The sequence below is a fragment of the Ambystoma mexicanum genome, chromosome 6p, assembly GCF_040938575.1.
Source record: "Ambystoma mexicanum isolate Mex_15411 chromosome 6p, UKY_AmexF1_1, whole genome shotgun sequence".
In the NCBI taxonomy this organism is placed as follows: Eukaryota; Metazoa; Chordata; class Amphibia; order Caudata; family Ambystomatidae; genus Ambystoma; species Ambystoma mexicanum.
Genome location: NC_090935.1, coordinates 772,854,605 through 772,876,951, shown reverse-complemented (window position 1 = coordinate 772,876,951; position 22,347 = coordinate 772,854,605). Strand labels below are relative to the sequence as shown.

Below are 22,347 nucleotides of genomic sequence, written 5' to 3'. Positions count from 1 at the left end.
ATGTTTGCAATAATAGGAGATCATTGCGTGGGGAATAGAACCCAAGCTCCTGTAGCTAATTGCTTTACAGGTGAGAGATCTTGCTGTAATGTATGTCTGAGTGTCTATGAACCTATAGTTACAGCACACTGTACAATTAAAGTCATAGCATACTACCCACACCTGGGGTGGCAGTTAAATGTGGGTGAGGGAATCAGCAGCAGCGCCAAACACACTATAGTCAGGTGGCTGCATTGTTAAACACTTGTTCGCTCATAATAGGAAATATTCTGTTCCCCAATGCGCTGGTATCATATTGAATTTCTAGAGACAGCACATCTTTAGACAAATTGCTTTATTTCTGTTAATGGTTTGTGCTCTACTGGACTGATGGTCTATTGTTGAATTAGGATAGTCTCAACATATTCATAGAAGGCCTAGACGTGTTTCGCTCCACAAACTTTCTCAGGACCTAACATATAACTACCTGCACTACGCCTGCTAGCACAGTGATAAAACCAAGATAAGGAATCATTTTGAATATAGACAAAGGCAATGTCAGCAATCAGGCTTTTAGCATACATTATTATCATTGCACAGCATTCGAAAACCAGGACATGCACACATGGCCACCAAATAATCTAACACAAACAAGAAAACTAAGATTAATTTTACCACCAATTATATGCTAGGCCCTGAGGAAGCTCGTGCAGTGAAACACATGGAGGCCTTCTATACGTATGTTTTGAACATCTTAATTTCAACAGTAGACCATCAGTCCATTAGAGCACAAACCATTTATAGGAATAAAGCAATTTGTCTAAAGATGTGTCATCTCTAGAAATTCAACACTATACTAGTGCACTGGGGAACAGAATATTTTCTATTCTTGGAACACTTGACATTTAGGGTACACATGTTATTTCTGTAAACCATTGCTGCAGTATTCAGAGGAAACCACCAAGTAAATCGCACATTAAGAATAGTAGGAACAATACATTAGGACACTATATAGTAGTCCTTATTTGGCGTCAAGCGCTATAACCACTCCTACCAGGTATACCCACGTCTTGTCTTAAACTTGTTCACTCATGAATAAAAGTAAGACATTGAACGGTTGCTCTTCTGGTGTCAGTAGAAACAATTTCCAATTATCTTACAACCAACACCTTGCAGCCACATTAAGCTGACATGTCAATTCTCTGTTCTGGAGATGCTTGTCCAGCAACAGATGGTTTATCTGATTTCCCCAGTATAAATACAGGACTAGAGGTCTGCAAATATAAAGAACAATATTTGCAATCAGCTCCCAACAAGTTCTGATTGTCATGACATAAGGTCATGACTGTGTGATGGGCAAAGTCTTCCTTAGAGTTTGACCATCAAACGTTTTGCAGGCCAAATCTATTGAAATACTTTCATAAGTATAGAAAGTCTTGCCCTGTATTAGCAAGAATACGCCTTTACATAAATGGCTAGTTCAGCTGCATAATAAAAAGAAAAGAACATTGATTATCTAGTGTGGGTGAATGTTTGACAAATGGAGGTATTACAGTGCATTCAAGTATATTCACCAGGGCTCCTATGAGCATTGGATGTTAAAGAGGGATTGCATTAGGGAAATCCAAAAATTCAGATTATGGATGACATTTCATGGCCTCAACTTCCTAGAATGCCTATATAGTGCACAGATCTGTGCGTCAGATTTTAATTATGGGTATTCTGTAATGATGGGTAGTTGATGACCATTTTACTGTATATTAAGCACTTTACTCTGAAGATCTCTTTATATCACACACAGAATTATTCTTAAGAATGGGTGGAAGAAAATGATTGGAAAATTCACAGTATGACCATTGTGCCTTCAAACACAAGGTCTCCTTTGAATGAAAAAAAGACACCCAGTAGAGGAATGATACCACTTTTTACAGTTCTATTGGCCAGATCTCTAGGAGATTCTAGCGAAAACATAGTGGCGATGTGTGTCAATGAAAAGCCTGCTTTAGGTGGGAAATATGTTATTATTGCGATAACACGGTCAAAAGTCCCTGATTTCGGTCATCTTGCGTCGTATTTGCTTGATGTCTTTCTGGAATTTCTTGGTCTCTAGCTTCACCTTGGTTTCCTGGATTTGCTGGAGTGATGCGATGGATTCCTGAATTGATTGAAATCCTGTTGATGAAATACAAACATTGTTACTTTCAGGACTTCCATTGATGTCAATTTCTGAAGCTCATGTTGCATACAAATTCATTAATTACCACACCCATTATCACACCATGAAAAGAAAAACAAGTGTTGGCAAAGCCAAAAGGTTTTGCCTGTCTGCACATTCAGGTCTTGACAAATCAGAAAAGGCCACTAGTCCCAAGGGTATAGAGACTTAATTGTGCTAAAATACTTATCAGCGCTCAACTCTGTGTTTTTCTACAGTACAAGCCTGCAATTCATAACTACTTTTCATTAATAAATATATAGTTTAATGTGAAAACATGATTACAATTGTCATCAGGTAATTCAAGGCAATAAAACCAAATCACATCAGAATTTTGATGTCAAATCATAATGATGCTAATTACGTTTGCTTTTTTAGCACTGGTGGTGATTAAAGTTTACTTTCAAAGAAAATTCATATCACACTGTCAACTTCTTCGCCTCATCCCTCAGGTATACTTCTCCCATCCTTTGCCTTATATCACAGCAAGTCCAGCACAGAGCGGAACGCGTGGTCTGCTGAAAATGTCAACAGTAATCACTGTCCCTTCCATCAGAGAGGGAACAACCAGTGCTGTTAACTTTTTTGAGAGGAAGTCGAAACAACTTTCCTACCCATGTGTAAGCTGTCCCTTTAAATGGACATTCTGCCTCATATGCATGTAATCAGTTAAGTTCAGATTTGGTAGTTTCTCTGTGTCTGTGGGAAGGGAAATAATAGGGTAAGCTGTGGAGGAACATTTTGACAGTGCCCATATGATTCCATAGTCTAAACATTCTGATGGTATAATCACTGTCAGGAGGCCTACGAGCGATGCACAGAGGACAGAACTCCAGAAGTGCTTTTTAACCTAGTATCTAACGGTGGGTGTGATATGTCTCACCACCAAATACCAGTGAAGGTCTTCCCATGGTTCCCAAACACTTTTTTATGACCTCATTAGTCATGCATACAAAAGTCTCCCAGTTAGTTGCGCTGTCTCTTGCATTAGGTGTTGGTATAGCCACAGTATTAGGATGAGGAGGGTGCAAGGGTCATCGCCACTGCCTGTTAACACTTTGGCTTTTGTTAACTCTGCAGTCGCTTCTCTATCAAGTCTCAAGGCCCACACACTGCCACCTTGACTACTCCTCCTATGCCCTTCTTACCTGGGTTGGATATTGTTCCTCAGCCTTCCATGGACCAATTTGCCTCCTTGTACATTCCTGTTATTTTTGGCAAGGGATTGGTATTGTCCTTCCATTGTCCCACCTCTTCCTCTCTTTTTAGCACCTCTTCCAGTGATACCATTACCTTCTCTGTTGTTATCACATCCTCCTCTGATACTACCACTTCTTCCTCTATTGATACCTCCTCTTCTAATACTGCCTCCTTCTCTGTTGGTATAGCCTCCTCATCTCACACCCAGAACACTCTTATCACTCCCTCTATCACACTCCATCTCTTTCCCACTGCTTACCACAACTTTCACCGGCAGGTCACACTGGACAACTAGCAATGTGTGCTTTTTTTACTGCATTCGCTCCTTATCCTGGGACTTTCAGCAATGATCCAAAAAGCCCTGATATCAACCCTAAGGCTAAGGGGTAGCTATTTATATAATCGGATCATGCATGGTGAATATAGAATTTAAGGAGAGGAGGGTGCATGGTAAGCCATATGTGGCTATGAATGGGGCACCCCTACTAGGTTGAAGGCACAAGAGGGTTCTAAACATGTGTCATGATCCCAATGCAATGGACCAAGTTATGCAGGATGATAGTGAAATCTGCAATAAATTCGCAGATTTGTTTTTTAAACTGGGTTTAGGATCTCCCAAGGGGTTTTCCCACAAGATTATCCTGAAGAGGGGTGCAGTGTCTGTGGCACATAAAATAAAGCCAGTCCCATTTATGTTCAGGGGACAGCTCAGATAATAAATAAATAAACTATGTGCCAATGGAGTAACAGAAGAGATAGAAGCGGCAGATTGTGTTGCCCCAGTAGTAATTGCAGAAACAATAGATGGAACTATTAGAATGTGCATAGATCTCCGGTCTCTTAACAAAAACATATTGGTGGACTGCGAACCCATGCCCCCTCGAATTCAGGGGATTATATTCCTCCTAAAAAGGGAAAAGTATTTCACCAAGATAGACATCCCAGCGCTTCTCGTCGGATATTTCTGCATTATGACTCAAACTTCCTAACGTAGTTTGTCACTCATTTTGGAGCATATAGGTACAGGAGAATGCCATTTGACCTTGCCTTGGACGTGGCAGTGTTCTAGAGGGTAGTGGGGAGCTTTTCCACAGCCTGTCTAGCATCCAGTGTTTTCAAAATGACATTTTGATTTTTGTGGAAAATGTAGCACAGCACAATGCTTGTCTAGAACAAGTACTAAGCATTATTAAGGAAGTAGGATTGACTATAAAATGTGAACAATGTTGGCTTAGACTAAGAATGAGGGACGTTACAAACCTTGGGTATGTAAACAACAAACGAGGCATTCAACTGAGCACCAGCCCCATGACATAAAGATACATTAAGTGCATTTTTGGTTCTTGCTGAGTATTATTAGAAATGCGCAGAGGGCTTGGCAAGCAAGTGTGCCCCTCTGTATAAACTACTTAAAAATAATGAAAAGTTCAATTGCTCAGAGGAGCAGGACCAAATATTAGCATAGGTGAATGAACTCATTGCCGAAGCATCCACTTTGGGCGTTTATTGTACGTGACTAAAGAAGTGAGTAATGTGGTCTAAAAGCAGCCATTACCTAGATAAAGTATGGTCAAGAGGTTGTGGTTGCCATTTCATCACATATTTTGCAGGGGGCATAAAGAAATGATTCCACAGTTGAGAGGGCGGCTCTAGCATGCCGATGGGCCAAGGAGCACTTCAAATTCTGCCTCTGGGGCATTTATTTTTTCATTAAGACCGGTCATTAACTGACAGGGCGGAGCACATGCACACTGCCTGGAATAAACTGCTGGGCACTTGCCCTCCAAGAGTTCAATTTCATCTTAACATACACCTTTGGACCCAAAATGTCATTTCACAGTGCTTGTTGCATCTACAATTGGAGACAGAGGGGACTCCAATAGAGGAGGGCTATTGGGGTGCGATGGCTCAAGTTGCCCTGTAGGTGAACATGGATCTGCCTACGTGACAGTGCAAAAGTACAAATGACATAGAGTTAGTTGAAATTCTTTGCGTATTAGTTGAAGAATGGTCACAATAAGCTGTGGGCACAACTACTCAGTTCCACCAGTTTCGCAATGAGTTTTGGGCAGCGGGAAACATCTAACTTGTCCCCTTGGCTCTTCAATATATACATGGCCCCCTTGGCCCACTGGATCTCCACCTTTACCTCTAACTTTCAGTGTTATGCGGATGAAACAAGCTCTCTTTCAGGCTACCCTCATCCTCCTCGCTCATCCCTGACTGTCTATCCGCAATTCAGTCCTGTTGTGATGCTAATGATCTCTGCCTGAACACCAATAAGACGGAGATTGTCCTCATTGGGGGCCCTTGCTTTCGCTTTCCCACTTTCACGCTAGCCGACCTCCCTTGGTCCAGCGCCCTCATCTACCGATGAGGCAAAACATCTTGGAGTTATTTTCAACTTCACTCTCTCCTCTTTGCACCTCTCAGACATCTCCAAAAAGTCCCACTACCAACTGCACCTCCTCAGAGGTATTCTACCCTTTCTCACTTTCCCACAGAGGTTCACCACCTCGAGAGCCCTCGTTCTCTCTAAGCTGGACTAATGCAACAGCCTCTTTCTCAACCTTCCTACTTTTACTCTCCATCCTCCACAACTCATCCAGAACAGAACCGCGAGACTTATCCTTGGCCTCAAGCCCAGGGACCCCATCTCTCCGGCACTGAAATCCCTCCACTCGCTCCCCGTGGCTGCAAGGAACAAGTTCAAGACCCTCTGCATAATCCACAAGGCTTTCGGCGGCCGGGGCCCGCAATATCTACAATGCTCTCTTCCTAAATACTCTCCCTCTAGGGTCCTCCGCTCGTCGTCCTCCAACTCTCTGCGTGTGAGCCGCTTTCATATCAGAGATTTGGGGGTAGATCCTTATCCTTTGGAGGTGCCTCCCTCTGGAACAGCCTCCCTTCCTCTCTCCATCTTTAGACGGATCACCTTAAGTTCCGGAAACCCCTCAAGACCTTCCTTTTCTCTTCCTCCTCCTTTCTCCCTCTACCCAGCTAACCCCCATTCTTTTTCCCCACCCTCCTTGCTCCTTCTTCTCCCTAACTCCACCCAGTTTTTGCTGACTGGTTGCCTGGTTCACCTCCAGAGCCTTACAGGTCCCTGGCCCCCGTGCCAGTCTTTGCATTTGCCTCTTGGCCACTGCACTCAGCATTACCGCGCTTTCTGCTTACGTTCTATGAGAGAAGCAACCTCTCTGCACTTAACCCAGAGCCCTGTTGGACTGGAAGTGTTTGTTCTCCTCCCAACCCCTCCTCCTCGAACCTCCACCCGTATGCATGCATTACCTAAATGTACTAGGGCTAGTAAGTTCATCTGTCCTGCCCCCCCCACCTTTTTCTGTCACCCCTCCCTAGCTCGGTCGAAACTGTAACACTTCTTGCACTTGCACTAGGAACAATGCCGTCAGGCCTAGTATGCTAGTTTTTCTGTTGCGACAATTCGGAAACTTCAAGACCTAAGAATGATTGCTGTTTTCCCTTGTTCCCTTCCCGCTATGAAGCACTCCACCTGTGTATAAGCACTGTATAAATAAACAATTACAATTGTTCCGGGGAGAAAAGATGGTCATTCCTAATGGGATAGGATTTGTCACATAAGGGCCAATTAGGTAGGATTGTGCTTAAATGACAATTAAGGGAGTGGTACTGGTGGCCCACGATGGATGCTGAGGAAGAACACTATTTTCCTTGTGCAACTAGTGACAAGTCTCATGTGACTATCAAACCACCCTTACATCCAGTCCAAGTCCCTGCCTATCCATGGGAAAAACTAGCACTTGACTTTATTGGGCCGCTGACTAGGATAGAGCAAGGGAGGAGATTCATTTTCGTATCAATGGACTATCATTCTAAGAGCCATGTGTGGTGTGGTAAAATGATGCCACAGCGGGATCGATGATATGAATTTGCGACAGGATTAGCAGGGATGAGAGGGGTTCTCTGTAGACTCTATATGGATTTGATGCAGTTGGCACATTTTTTAATGGGGCTGAGGTGCGGCATATAACCACAGCACTATATTGCCAGAGACAGAATGGAATGGTGGAACGGTTCAACAGGTAGTGAAGGGAACGCTCCAACTTGCTCCTATTTTGAATTTGAAAGCCACGTTATTACTCAGGGACATGGTATGTGTATATCCCACTCCACCACTGAGGTTGCACCTTTTGCGGCATTGAAGGGTAGGAGGCCTGTATGTGAGATGGCATCTGGGTGGCTAGGAACATCTGGGTCTGTGAGAGCGAATAGGAACTTATACAGGGAGTGGGGCAATGCCAGTCCAGGTACAAAAGGTCACTTGAGGAATGTAAGTGGGTTTGTGCTTACGCCTTAAAGGTGGGTGCTTGGTTTAGAATCAGGAACCCCAAGCTAGGTGGGAATATGTTTCCCCACCTGTCCTCAAGCAAGAGGCTGTGCCGCATATTGGGCACAGTAGTGGTTCTAGAAGATGGGACAAGGTGGAGTCAGGGACAGTTAGTAATTGTCATGAGGTGGAGTTGAATGAGAACAAAATCACATCAGCATCAGACGTCTGGGTCAGCATGGATAACTTTCCTAGTCCAGCTCCAAGTGAAGTAGAGAGAAGATTGAGCATGCAAACAGCCAGTCACAGTATGCAGAGGAGCAAGAGGAAACTTCAAGTGTAACAATTCTGCCTAGGGGGTCAGAGAATGATTCCCTGGACTCTGGAACAGGAAGCGAACAGACCCTGCAGGCTGAGGCGGGGCAAGCCAGCAGGGATGTAGGGAATGTTGAGTCACATCACGTGCGTCAAGCTCCAACCAGATTCATGGACTCTGTATTGGATTGGGTTGCATAAAGCGGAGGAGTGCGGAGAGCTGCTTATTGTGCACCATTCCCTAGCTGGCTCTCCGGATGCAGTTGCAGGAAAACGAAATACATTCTTTGTCGATGGTTGAGAGCAACAGCCAGGAGTGGACTGAGCAAAGGAATTGGTCACCTGTCCGCCTCTGTGTGGCTTTCCTTCTTGGGTCATCCTGTCCTGCCAGTCACCAATAAAGTAATGTTTTGCTCAACACCCTCTTCACCTCCTTCTTAACCCACACTCTCACTAGGGAAAAGAATGGGACTGAAGGATTGAGAATCGTCAAATAAGGAGTAAATGGGCAATGTGGTGATGATGGAAAGAGTAACCTAATCGACGAGACACGGTGAGGGCTGTATCAGAGAAGTATGGAATTATTCTTTAGAGCTATGCATACATAGAATGGACTGCCCCAAATACGGAGAGTTCGGTTTTATGATGTTATCGAACTCTAATGCTTCATTTGAAAACTACTTCTGTATTTGAAGGGAAAGTGAATGTAGCAGGATTACATGTGTAGATTGTATTCTACGATTGTGTATCTCTTGTAAAAGAAAATCCCATCATACTGTAAAAATGTAATGCAATCGTGTGGGTTAGCAGTTTCTTCGATTGGTGCAAAGAACCATTTTAAAGTTGCTTAAATTGTATATACACTAGCTATGGCAATTTTTTCAAATGTAGCAGAACCACGTGCCTTGGATCTTCTTCCGGTTAGGCTGCTTCCACTTCCACACTATCACCCATTCTCATAGCGCACTTTTACTCGCAGTGTGGTTCTCTCGGTCTCCCCGAGGTGGAGGTCATGTGGCCAGTGCATTGTAGAAAAGGAGCAACATGACGTTCAGCTTATTTATTTACTTCATTAGGACTGGATGGATAATGTCTATGGGTTCTAGAGGAAGCAGACTAGATACAAGGATTACTGTCAGACAGGCAAACTACAAGCATCAAGAGAATATGGAGCCTGTTCGAAGACATATTGCATAGAACGGGCTGATAGAGAGTTTTGCATAGCATACACAGTCTAATTATTATTTTCCATTCTAGTACGCAAAGATATCTTAATGAGACTTACATCACGAATATGTGCCATAATCCAATACAATTACTTATAGATATGAACGGAGAATAGCACAGGGGCAACGCGCTGGTCTTGGAAGCAAGACCACACAGATCAAGGTAGCTCAGAAGGTGAAGACGCTGGGCACATACATGGAAGCAAACTTAGATTGTGAAGCCCATGTAACTGCTATTACCACCAGCACAAACTACCACCTCAAAGTTCTTAGGCAGGTAGCACCACTAATCTCAGTGGAGAACCGTACCAAACTTGTAAGAGCTGTTATCCTCCCATACATCAATTACTGCAATGGACTTTTAGGAGGTGCAAATAAAGCTGAAATCCAACAGGTGCAAAAAATCCAAAATACTGCCATTCTTATCTTCCAGATGAAAAGATCAGAGCCTACGACCATAGCTAGGAAAAAGTTACACTGGCTTGCAGTGACAGCTAGAATTCAGTTCAAGCTGTTAGCTACATGTCACAAGTATATCTTTGGTAACGCCCTAGCATACCTGAAGGATAAGGTTAAACTCTATCAACCTAAGAAAAACCTTCAATCAACTAAAGGTTTCCTACTGGAATCACTTTGGGTAATTAGAACCCAAGGCCTTGGACACTCGGTCCATGTTCGAGGGGCCAAGGCTTGGAATGCCCTGCCCTTACAACTGCAGAAAATGGAGAATCATCTCACCTTCCGTAAACAACTGAAAACGATTCTCTTCAACTAGATAATTATCCAATTTCAGCCTCCTCATCACTCTATCTTTCTTCGCTGGATGCCAACAGGCTTTGGCGCGGTATAAGTCCAATAACAGTAACAGAGCAACAGAGGTTCAAAACTCAGATCTGTGCCTAGAAACCAAACTCGCGTGTGGTATAAGGTGTGTTATAAAAAAACAGTAAAATAAATATATAAGAATCCAAAGCCATCATTTTGAATTATATGTGTAGGGAAACAGCCCTGTCATCATGGCAATTTATGTAGAAGTTTGGCTGGGCAATATCATGTGATATTCTCCTACATTTCCACCCATATATTTATGTACAAGGATATTTCTTTCCTTGCTACGCATTCCAGTAGCAACGATACATCTACTGCCATCCATTTTATCAGTTCACTTTTCCACCTCAATAAATTGTGTTGCGATGAGTGTATCCAACATTGAGTGATACTTTTTATATATATTATCAAGCCCAAACAAATCACTTTCCTCGTTCTTTTATACTTCTTACCAGCTGTTAGGAGGCCAAGTAGGCAGATCTAGGGGGTACATAGATTCTACAAAAAAATATATTCAGACATTTGATCCATTACTCTGGTCCATTGATGTTGCAGCCATTGGCAGACCTATATCATTTGATAGAAAACTACCTTCCCAAACCCAAACCTGGTGCATTTCGGGGATGTTCTGGTCTATATTTATGTATTTTAAGCTATATCCTATGTAGTATCTTGAATTGAATGAGTTTGAGATGGTCATTTGGGGATCCTTGGCGTACATATGTACGTATCTTTCATCAGTCCATATCAGATATTTTCCTGTCTGATATCCCACTGCCAGGCATGTTGCAAATCCAGACAATCATGGGTAAGTAGCAATTTCATTGTCCCATACAAAGATGTCACTATTTACATTCCCCCAATGAGATGATGCTCTTCATTAATTTATAGTTTGGGCGTTCACCAGGAAAATCCAGCCAACATTTTAATGCTACCGAACGTATCTTATCATACATTAGGAACTACTCTCCCGGTAACCCATATTCCCACTGTGGATCTCCAAAGAACTTAAAATACCCAATAAAAATATATTTCTCCAACTATTGCATCCACAGTTTTCCCACCATCTGAATTGCAATGTGGGCGACCATTACCTATCTGGGACTTATGGTGTTCCTAAATGCATCCAACTATCTTTCAGACATGTGGAGTATTTTTGATAGACATCAGCCTTCCTTTTTTAACATTTGTAGGCCCCTTCAAGTAATCATTCTAACTGTAAATCCAATCAGCCCCTATTAGCTAGCTGATCACTTCAGGGATCGTTTTCTCTCCGTGCCCATTTTGCAGCAAATTGTAACTGCTGCAATCTAATACATCTCAAAGCCTGGAATACCTATGCTGTCTCTTTCCAGTGGCCGTTTTAAAGTTGCCGAACTTACTCTGGGAGACTTGCCTCTCTGCAAATTGGGTATGACAATAGTCCGTCTAGGAGCAGGCAATGACAAAGTGGGGTCACAAGTGGGAGAGCATGATAGACCTATGATAGATGGTTGAGGACGGCCATTTTTGTAGGAGATGCCTTTGCCATCAGTGAGATAGAGAGCTTATTCCAAAACCCAATTTGGGAACTCAGTTTATCGATCTTATTGCACATGTTAAATGCAGGTTTTCCACATTGGAAGGTAACACTTCAGTACCCAGATATTTGACGAAATGGGGAGACCATGTGATCTGAGATGACAACCTCAGCCAAAGCGGCCCCCTCCGAACCGGGACAAAAAGGATTTAGCCCATTTAATACGAATGATCCCAGATATAACTCCAAAGTCTTCCAATTACTGCAACACCCTCGCAAACGTGTGCTTGGTATCCGACAGAAGCAATGACATCATCCACATAAAGTAAAATGACCTGTGGAGCACCAGTAAGTAATATTCACTCATTCCTGAACCTGTTTCTTATCCTCCATGATAATGGCCCCAATGCCAGTGCAAAAAGCAGCGGGGGCCCCTTGCTGTATCCCTTGTTGGAGTTCCCATTGAATTGAGTGTGTCCTCCCAGTTTTAATTCTTGACATTCGTTTAGGTTAGAGCACTATGACCCACTTTATCAGTTTTGGGCCAAAACCAAACCCCTTTAATGTTGCAGAAAGTAACTGGCGACTGAGTTACCCGAGAGCAGTGCTGGTCCTGTGTTTGCTCTCCTGCGGGATTGTGTGCAAAGTATTTACCTGCTGTTCCTTTAAAATGACCCCACCTCTGAAGGATACATATTGAACTCTTGGTGCAAAGCGCCAGCGCGGGAGTTGGCGGTCGAGCAGAACCGAGGCAGAATGAGGCCAATCTCATGTCAGAACTCGGCCCCCCAACGCGCAATCAAGCGAAAAGAAAACTTCCAGTCGGCAACGCGGGAACCTCTTTAACAACTAAATTACTGTTGCAACATTGTGGATACAAGGACGCTGTGACGGCGCCCCGGCCCTTCCAACGCGTCTATTCAGAGGTCAGTGAATCTCTCCATGCTTCTTTTGCTAAGACAGTGGAACAAATGCTGGCAAACGGCTGATGCAAGAGGACCCAGGGATCTCCACTCCGTTGTGGTGACATAGGGCCTCATTACGACTCAGGCGGTAAGGGGTTTACGGCAGCGTAAACAGCGCCGACCCTTACCGCCTGATTCCGAGGTCCCTTAGCGCCATGGCGGATTTAACACCTGCTTTTAGCAGGTGTTAAAATCCATGGCGCTAAGGGACCATGTTGTTAATTACGCCACCGTAATTTACGGTGGCGTAATTAACGCCTTCCCCACTCCCATTATGCCCTAAGGGGCGGGAATGGGGAAGGGTAAATGGGGATTGGGGACTTACCGCCCCGCCGACCTCGGAATGGGGCGTTAAGTCCGCCAACCACCATGGCGTAAACATAGTTTACGCCATGGTGGTAAAGGTACAACCCAGGCGATAACTTACCGCCTGGGTCGTAATGAGGCCCATAGTTTCATTGTGAACCAAGAGCCCAAATCACCCATCATAGCCTGTGCAGCCCCAATACTGAACATGCCCTAAAGCAAGATGCGCTCGTAGATACGTATTTACAGAAAGCAAGCTCCTCCTCCAAGTCCGGTGCTCAAACAGATTGAGCGGATGTCATTACTTATTCGCCACTTGGTGATGCAATAGAAATTCAAAGTTCTCACCATGAGGCTAACTGCCTCTGAAAATTGGATGAAGATATTTTTTGGCGGTGATATAGAAATAAATTCATCAACACACAAATTAAAGGACCCCCTAAAATTCATGTTTGTGGAACATGAACTGAAAATGTCTGTGCAGCGTTCTGCACGTCTATCACTAGATATTGCTGAGATTACAAATCTTATGCAAGATGCAGAAACACGAAACTTGTGTTTGGCTGTACTGATATTGACAAAACAATAAAAGATATAGCAGTGGAAGACAGCGCTGTGGATCCATACAAGACAACACAACGGAAAATAAACAAGCTACAGATTGGCCTATCTTCCCTCCATCTTCAGACCAATATCTCACTAGCTGAAACACTGCTTACTGTAAGCGCAGAAGACAATGTATTAAAAACACATGTAAGGGAATTTCCACAGCCCCGAGCAGTATTGATGCCAGCTCTTCACGCTTGGCTAATCGTGAAAACTCCCATAACAAATCGCGAGTTGATCCAGTGATACACATCCGGTCGCAAATCAAATACAATCAAACAGAGAATTCAGTCTTGACAGTGCAACAAGATGATGTGAAATCTCAACACTGACCTACATCAATGATGGCACTCCAAAATATACTCATGGCCACGCTGAACATCTCCCTGGCACAATTTCTAAAATTGTATGAATGTATTAGTGAAGCTATGAAATACCAGGCGACCCTGTTAGCATTGATACACACCAAACAAATATTTATGGAATTCTTCTCTACTAATTTACAATCAAGATTAGATGTTGAAGCAGAAAAATCAATGATGTGGCAAGCGCGACTATTTGACTTGGCAAGAGAAGAACCGTCAGATAAAAACATCTTGATGACTGCATTGATGGAAACTGCAAAATCCCTACGAGCTGAAAGACTAGCTTCCACATCAAGATTGACTGAAACCAACATTCTAGGAAGAAATAATATATTCCTGACAGCATACCACAAAGAGATTTGCAACTTACATCCCCTTCAGAGAGGCCGACGGAGAGGGATCGGTCTACTAACAAGAAGAAAAAATTGAATACATTGACCAGAAACCATAATATAGAAGACCCCATCACCTCGAGGCGAACTGATGGTAATAGGATCTCCATTAGATCAGAAGTCCTGTTGCCGAAATTGTTACCTGCAAAAGACCCACAGATGATACTGTCCTCCAAATGAAATAAGGAAGTGATTATGCACTGTGAGCCCACTGTGTCTACCTTAACGGCTCAGTCGACAGGAAATCTAGAGAAAGACGCCTTTCCCATCTTTGTAAAACAACAGCCCACAGCGCTGAAACAAGTTTCCTTTGCACACAATCTAGACCAAAAGAAATCTAAGAATCTGCCAAACATTAAGAAATCTAGACAGAACGGATGCAGGGCCTTTTTTGCGTAATCTCAAAACGCATCCAGTAGAATCAACCAAGCAACTGCTAAGCAAAGAAGTATAAGAGAAGGTACTTCCTTGGATCAAAGAGCTCGCTCGGCTGACCATGTAGAAGAACTTTCAGAAGAAGAGATGGCAACTAGGAAAGAATTCTTAGACCTTTCAACTTACAATTCAGATGTGGACATATTGGATATAGAAGATCTGAACCAAAAAATAGAATCCAACTCCCAAGATACTGTGGAAATTGAGTCAATTTTTTCAGATATTGACAACACTGAGACATTACCCATGAGTTCCCCCGTTGGACTATCTTTCTGCCTCACGACAAAAACAGTTTCTAACCATTTAGCAGAGAAGACCAAAACTAACGACAATACCAAATCAGGATTCAATCAATATGGAAAATTATTCATCACAACCAAAGGATCCCTACAACCAAAAGCTAAGGTTGAGTTGGAAAATACTGCATTTAAAAAGACCTTTGCTTCCTTTACCACCTTCAGCACTAAAGGCTGGAAATAATCACCTGCAAATAAGATATGGGTATGTCTTGTTTCAATGGCAAATTTTTGAATAGCGCTCAATTGGAAGGGAAGTGTTTAGATTACGATTGGCTACTTGCTCCCTACAGATCCACCTCACGGAATGCCTTAACCACTGCTCCCAAATACTTGCATGTATACCATCAAGCGCTTGTAGATAAAAGGAAAAGCAAACGCTGAGCTTTGAAGAAGCTAAAACATACATCCCTAGAAGAGCGACTAACGGAGCAAAAAAAAGATTTTTAAAAAATGTATGAACCGGCTATTGGCAATGAGGGCCCAGCACATTCAAATGGATGTGGGATCCATGCTTGCTGCTTTGGCAAATCGACAAACTCTAACTTTATGATCACTACTTAACAATCGGAAGAACCAACCCTCAAGACTAATTGTAGATGTTTCTGAATCTTAGTGGATTGCCCATTTCTCAACTCTCTTTGTTCACCCTGGCGAGCTTACGCCCCGCGCTAAGACAACCGACATAAAGAAAAAAGAAAGTGTAATATCTAGTTTACAAATAAAGATGACTACATGGGATATCCAATGGGAGCAAGAGGAGATATTATTGCAAATAAAACAGCTAAGCAACTCACGTGCCCCTGAGCCCAATGGCCTTTCAAACACCAGTCAAAAAGTCAATCCAGAGGCGTGGGCAACCTTTTGTTGATCAATCTTTGAAATAATCATACAGACCAAACAAATACCCAACATTTGAAGAAAGGCGATCCTCATTCCGATCTATAAGCAAAGAGACAGATCTATACCAACAAACTAAAGACCCCCTTGGAAAACCCTTTGCGATCATGCTCCTTCAACGACTTTTTATATGGATAACGCCAACCAACAGAAAAGACCTTCATCAAACAGGGTTTGTCAAGGGGGTCGCGACCAATGTTAATTTCCTAATCTTGAATCTATTGAAGCTGGAAGCCACCAAAACTAGAAATAAGTTATATGTGATAGATATATATACACACACTTTAAGCAAGCTTTTGACATTGTCCATTGAGAAATGCTATGGGAAAAACTGCGAAGATGGGGATGCCCAACAGACATCTTAGAACCCATATGTGCTCTTTATCAGAATACATCGATTCAAGTCAGACTATCATCTAGAGGAGCGGTGACAGAAAAAATTGAAACCTGGAGAGGTCTCAAGCAGGGTTGCCCTCTCGTGGCAACACTGTTTAACCTGTATATATCTGACCTATCATCTGATCAAGATGGAGCCAGAGCCAATCCGCCTATACTGAACGGCATGACTATTCCATGGTCAATATACACGGATGACCTAATTATCCTTGACAAGACACAGATTGGGGTACAGAGAAGACTATCAACTAAGCAAGTATGTCAAAAATAACCACCTTGTGATTAATGCTGACAAATCTCAATCTATAATATTTGGAGCACAACAAAAATCAAGGATACAATCAATGTCAGTTTTCCTTAATGGAATAAAACTTACACAGGTGTATTCCTACAAATACCTAGGAGTTTGGTTGAACGTGAGTATATGTGAACAAACCTGGGTGGCAGTTCTTAAAGCCAAAATGTATTCCCTCACTAGACAAGGATTAATCCTCCACAGGAAATAAGGAAGGTTTTCATTGTGTCCCCTCGTGACATTCTATCGCCTAAATGTAACACGTATACTAACTTATGGAGTGGAATGTGTCATGGCAGATTTGGGACAAACTGGAGGACCACTTCTGGAGAAAAGTGTTATTCCTACTGCAAAGATTTACAACCATAAAAATATGATTTGAATTAGCAATTCAGTCATTACAGTCCATCGTACTCTGGAAATCCGTGGACTTATATCGCAAGACAATAAGTGAGGATACTATACCTCCGTTAGATATATTAAGAGCAAAACTAAAGGCTGGACATAATGAGCTATTAAAGAAATGGAAACACAATTGTGATGAATGGCTGAAGACCCTAAATACCCTGGGCGAAACTTTGGAACATAACCTGATGTAAATTAAAAAGAAAACACAGTCTCAAGACTGGATTGAAACAAGAACTAAAGGCCCGATACAAACTCTCAATCAATTGTGTACATGATATGCGAAAACGAAATCAACTCCCAATATACCTTGGAGCATTCCCCTGCTCGAAACTACGTGTTCTGTACTTACGCTTCAGACAGAACCTCATACCATTGAGAGTAGTCTTGGGACTTATAAAACAACTAGGAGATATTCTGATTACATGTCGTCTTTGTAAAAAGAGTGATCAAGAGGAGTCTCTGTACCATTTAATAATGGATTGTGAAGCAGTGACAGACATGCAAATAAATACCGAGCCCAGATCCAGCTACCTTCAATACCTCTAACGCAAGTTGAAAGATGGTCTAAAATCCTGCTGGGGTAAGACAAATCTACAATATTTGGAGTGTTGCGATTCTGGAATGACTTGTCTAGTTCCAAAGCATGGAATGGCCTGTAACAAGCTGGAAATAGACTTCTTCTCGTGTTTTCAGAGTTTTGGAATTTATGAAAATTACTCCAACCGTAAAAGAGTAATGGTATCTAACCAACTGCATATGAAATAGATCAATGAAAATGTTTGTAACAAACTAAATCATTTAATAATAATAATAATAATAATAAATGAGAAGTAATTGCCAGTTCGGGCAGTTGAAAGCCTTCTTGGTGTCCAAACTTCAATTATTCCACTGAGAATCTTCATGTCTGCATTTAATAATGACAGGGCAAAGTTTCATCTTTATCCTGTTTTAGGAGGAATGTGATTAGTGCTTCTAACATGGGGTATGGGAGTAACTCCATTGTGAGCTGTTTGATAGACCCTCAACAATAAGGGAGCTAAAATCACACTCTGCCATGAGTCCTGCTGGGTTTCAGATCTGTGATGGATACTGAATCTAATTTAGGCTGATTGGGGTATCTAATGACTCCAAAACAGCCAGACCTAAGGATGGGAGTTAGACTTCAGGTAAATATTCTTCAATCTGTGCAACATCAACTCAATCGTTTAAAAAAATACCTCACTGATCACTTCCTGTGTGCATTGTCAAACTCCATCTTGCCCCTTCATTTATGTAATAAATGTATGACCTTCTACTCTTTCAATAGCCATGCTACAATCTTCCCAGGTTTATCACCCACGCTGTGTTGACTCACTAATACTCTTGAGTGCTATATCGCAGACCCTGGCAGGAGACAGAGACCAGAAGGAGAGCCAATGGCTGGAAGCTTTAGCTTCTGGGTGAGAATATCGCACCCAGATAAAACCCATAGGCACAGGGGAAGAAATACTTGCTGGTAGGAATTTGCCTTAGGAAAGGGAGGAGGACATTCTTGCTGTTAAGAGAAATCAAGAGCTATTCTTGATTTGAGAGGACATTCTTGCTGTTGAGAGGACATTCTTGCTGTTAAGAGAAATCAAGAGCTATGCCCAGATGCAATATCCCTGAGACTGAGAAGTCATGATGCATGCTGGGTGCTATAACACTAGGACTGAAGTGAAGAAGGGGGGGGCTCTTTTCCCAAGACTGTGTATTAGATTAGGGAATCCTGGCAGGAGAAGTGATCCAGTTACAGAGGCCCTTAGAGGGGGGTTGTGTTCTAGGGAATCACCCTTTCACCGTCCAGGTAGCACATTGCACAGCGGTTGGTCCTCTGAGCCCCTCTACACCCCTTTGCAACGTCATCACAGTATTCACAGCTTTTTACTTAGTGACCACCCTAAATTTAGTCTGTTTGATGGCCCTTGTCAGTAGGATTTCAGGTTCACCTCTGAAAGTCAAGTAAGTTACTTGCACAAAATACCAATACACTTTCAGAGACAATGCCACTGACTGGCACAGTAGTGGTGATGTCCTTCTTAAAGTGGGTTGCATATTTATTTGCAGGGGCAAGTCCGAAAAAAATAAGTCGGGTACTCATTAACATACCAATGGAATGTGGTGTCACCAGAATTAGCATATAGAGTTGCCCTGTGAAGAAATCGGGGGCACTCCTGAAAAAAAGTGGGGGACACCCTCCCCGGGTGCACCCTCGCCTTCAGCCATATTTATCTGTAGATGTTAGCTGTCCCGGTGAGATAAAGAAGGTAGAACACACTCTTGCCTCTTCACATGAGAATGAGAATGGGCTGTGGTGAGACTGAATGCCTCCGTTTTGTTTGCATTGGTAAATAGAACAGTGCCGGTAACAACATATTAAGTTGTCTTTTTGGTCCCTTGTGGCAGTGAAGGATCATTTGTTTCCACAATAGATCAAACTTGGAAGTCAGTGAGGTAATCTTGATCAGAAGAACTCCCTGGTTTTGCCCACCGCTGCTTTGTTTGCTTTCAACTGCTATACTGTATTGTTTGTTTTTTGCACACTGGACTTTAGATTTTTATAGGAAGGGTGTTTTAGAGTTTTGTATTTTATGCCCTAGGTTTGTGAGGTTTTAGAGATGTATAATGTACTGTATGTGTTTTAGAATGATGATTTTGTCTTGTGGTTTTAAAATGTATTGATTGAATCTGCTTTTGTCTAATAAATGTACATGTTGATTATGAAATTACTTTGACTGGGTACCTATTTGGTCTGTGGACTGAGTTGTCCGGATATAAGGAGGGTTAGCTGAGTGACACTTGGATTCTTTAGTATTTGATTGCCCGTAACTTCTCGTAGGGCTGAATCCAGGTGTCTGTAATTGCTCCCCTGGTCTCTTTTTGTATTTGTGTGGTTTAGCGCAGGTGAGTCCTGTGAGACTTGTTGTTTTGAGGATCGAGGGTCCTGAGTGGTATATGTATGAAGTATGAGTCAGGTTGAAAGAGAGTTGACCCGTGGTTAATGACCTACTCTGGTTCTTGCCAGTGACCGACAAAACACAACAACATACACAGATCTGTTGATGGTTCTGACAATGGCTGCAGACAAAACTAAAAGCTACTACGATAAATATGTAGAGGAATTGCTAGCGAGAGCCTCCCTCTGTTTGGAAGAAGATGAAGGGTTGTTAGCAACCAATTTTAGCAACTGGGATGAACTTTTACAGATCAAAAAAAGACTAATCTGTACTGAACTCCACACTTCTATTATGATAGAATATCTGCGCTCAGGAACCCTACCACAGGGTTTGATCGTACATAATGAGCCGCGATTATTTTTGAATGACAAACCATTTGTGTTACAATGGAGTTACATAGCTGACAAATGCGGGCGCGATTGGGTGATCCTAATCATAGATACCGCGCGTGACATGATGGTTAAGATTACGGGTGACTTAGACAAAATGGAAGAAGCAATAAAAAAATTGGTTCCCCTCGACACCTACAAAAAACGGTTGGAAGAAATCACACAGGAAATTGCTGAATTCAAAGTGTTCTGTACAAAGGACCTCGTCACCAGGATGAAAAAGTACCTTCTACAATTTTCATACGAAAACGCGTCCAGGTACATGAGAGAGGGTTATGTCCCTCATAGTTTCCAACAAAGAGGACCGAACCAACAAAAGCAAGCTAGATGGGGTAATACATCCTACAGCTCTGGCAGTTCAAGCGACGGGAGTAATTACAGTAATAGGGGCCAGAAACCCTTTCGGAATCGAGGACGACAGCAAAGGGGCAGCAATCGGAATAGACGTGCCCAGAGAGGTGGTGGCACGTGCAACCAAAAATATTTTTTTCAGGCCAACCCAAACCACAACAAAAAACATCCTCTATGATCTCTTTTTTAGACCAACGATCGATGCCAAACGATTGAGAAAAGGAAGAAAGGAGGACGCACAGCAAACACCCTATTAGTTAATTTGTCCAACTATGTGTCGAGCCGTATTGAAGAAGCGGTACAGAATAAAGGGCTGGGTTTTGTACCCACCGCTCGGTATGACAAATTTCAGACTCGAGTAGAGATCGAGCATCTTCTACATAAGATAGATTTGTGCCAATACTTTGACGATAGAGTGTATGACACACATACGAATGAAAGCGGACGGCACAATCAGTCCCAGCTCGACCACCCACACCCCCCGTTTTTAGTTTCACTCCAGAGGCAGTAGTCTTTGCTAAAAGAGTTTGGTTTGACATTCACTAGCTAGAACAAAAAAAGACTTCAGAAGTCTTTCACAATTTCAGAAATGAAATTGCTCTTCTTCTGATCAAGTTTACCTCACTGGACCTCCAAGTTTGATCTATTGTGAAAACAAATGATCCTTCACGGCCACAACCAAAAAGACAACTTAATATGTTGTTACCGGCACTGTTCTGTTTACCAGTGCAAACAAAACCCAACATGTTTTGTTCATCGATTGGTTAGGAACAAGTTAAAACGTGAACTTCTGCAGGGGATCCAACTGCTCTTTCTAAATACACACATTACACAACAAGGTGTCGTACCTACTCATTACAGGGAATAGGCGAAAATTAATACAACAACGGGATCGTGATACGGAAAGCGGATAAGGGGGGCGTGGTCGTGTTACAGGATAGGCTAGCATACATCACTGCATGTAACAGACAATTAGAAGACCATTCTTTTTATTCATACATTGAAGTGGAGACAAGAGATCCCAAACCTATAGGAGAGAATAGAGAGAAAGCAGCAGTAAGAATTTGAAATCAAACTGCCAGCTGCCATACCTAAGGGGGTCTGCAATCCACCCACATCAGGCTTACTTTGTCATCAATGTATGTCAAAAGTCCTTTTACACAATAGGGTTCGAGCGTCTTCAAAGTAGACCAAAACATTTGAGGGATAATGCGAAACAAAAGTGTGAGTCGGATAGGGTTCCAAGTCTGCGCCTCAAAGTCATGACTACATTGCTAAGCCTACATCCACCTGTGTGAACAATTCTAACAGACCAGAATATTTGTATTTATGGTTTACCCTCCGTGATGCGGAGCATGGTATTGGTATGACCTCAACTAGCCCTCTACGCGTGTAGAAGCTATTCTGGTCAGGTCCACGCTAAACAGGCTGGGGTATAGATGTGCGCTGACATTTCTGAATCGGTTCATATTATCTGTTAAAACACAAAGTACGAATCCTACTACAATCCTAGCTTCTCAGATGTGCAAGTACCTTAGAGCTGTGTTCTGCTAGATCGAGGGTACGGTGAGCACATCTCTTGCTTGTGCTGCGACCACAATTACAAAGCCGGCGGTATTGCGCATTAGGTGTAACGCTGACCGTCGTTCAGCGTCGGTGTTACAGGGGAACCTGTTC

General features: G+C 42.6%; 1 protein-coding gene across 1 annotated transcript in view; it reads right to left on the bottom strand.

Annotated features, from left to right (window-relative positions):
- Positions 1-824: 824 nt before the first annotated feature.
- The window catches only part of FAM81B (family with sequence similarity 81 member B), a 627,314-nt gene continuing 605,791 nt past the window's right edge, over positions 825-22,347 (bottom strand). Inside the window, exon 9 of the mRNA XM_069627645.1 lies at positions 825-2,151. Coding sequence (XP_069483746.1) covers positions 2,018-2,151 — 134 coding nt within the window. The 3' untranslated portion in view covers positions 825-2,017. The remainder of the gene's footprint in view (positions 2,152-22,347) is intronic.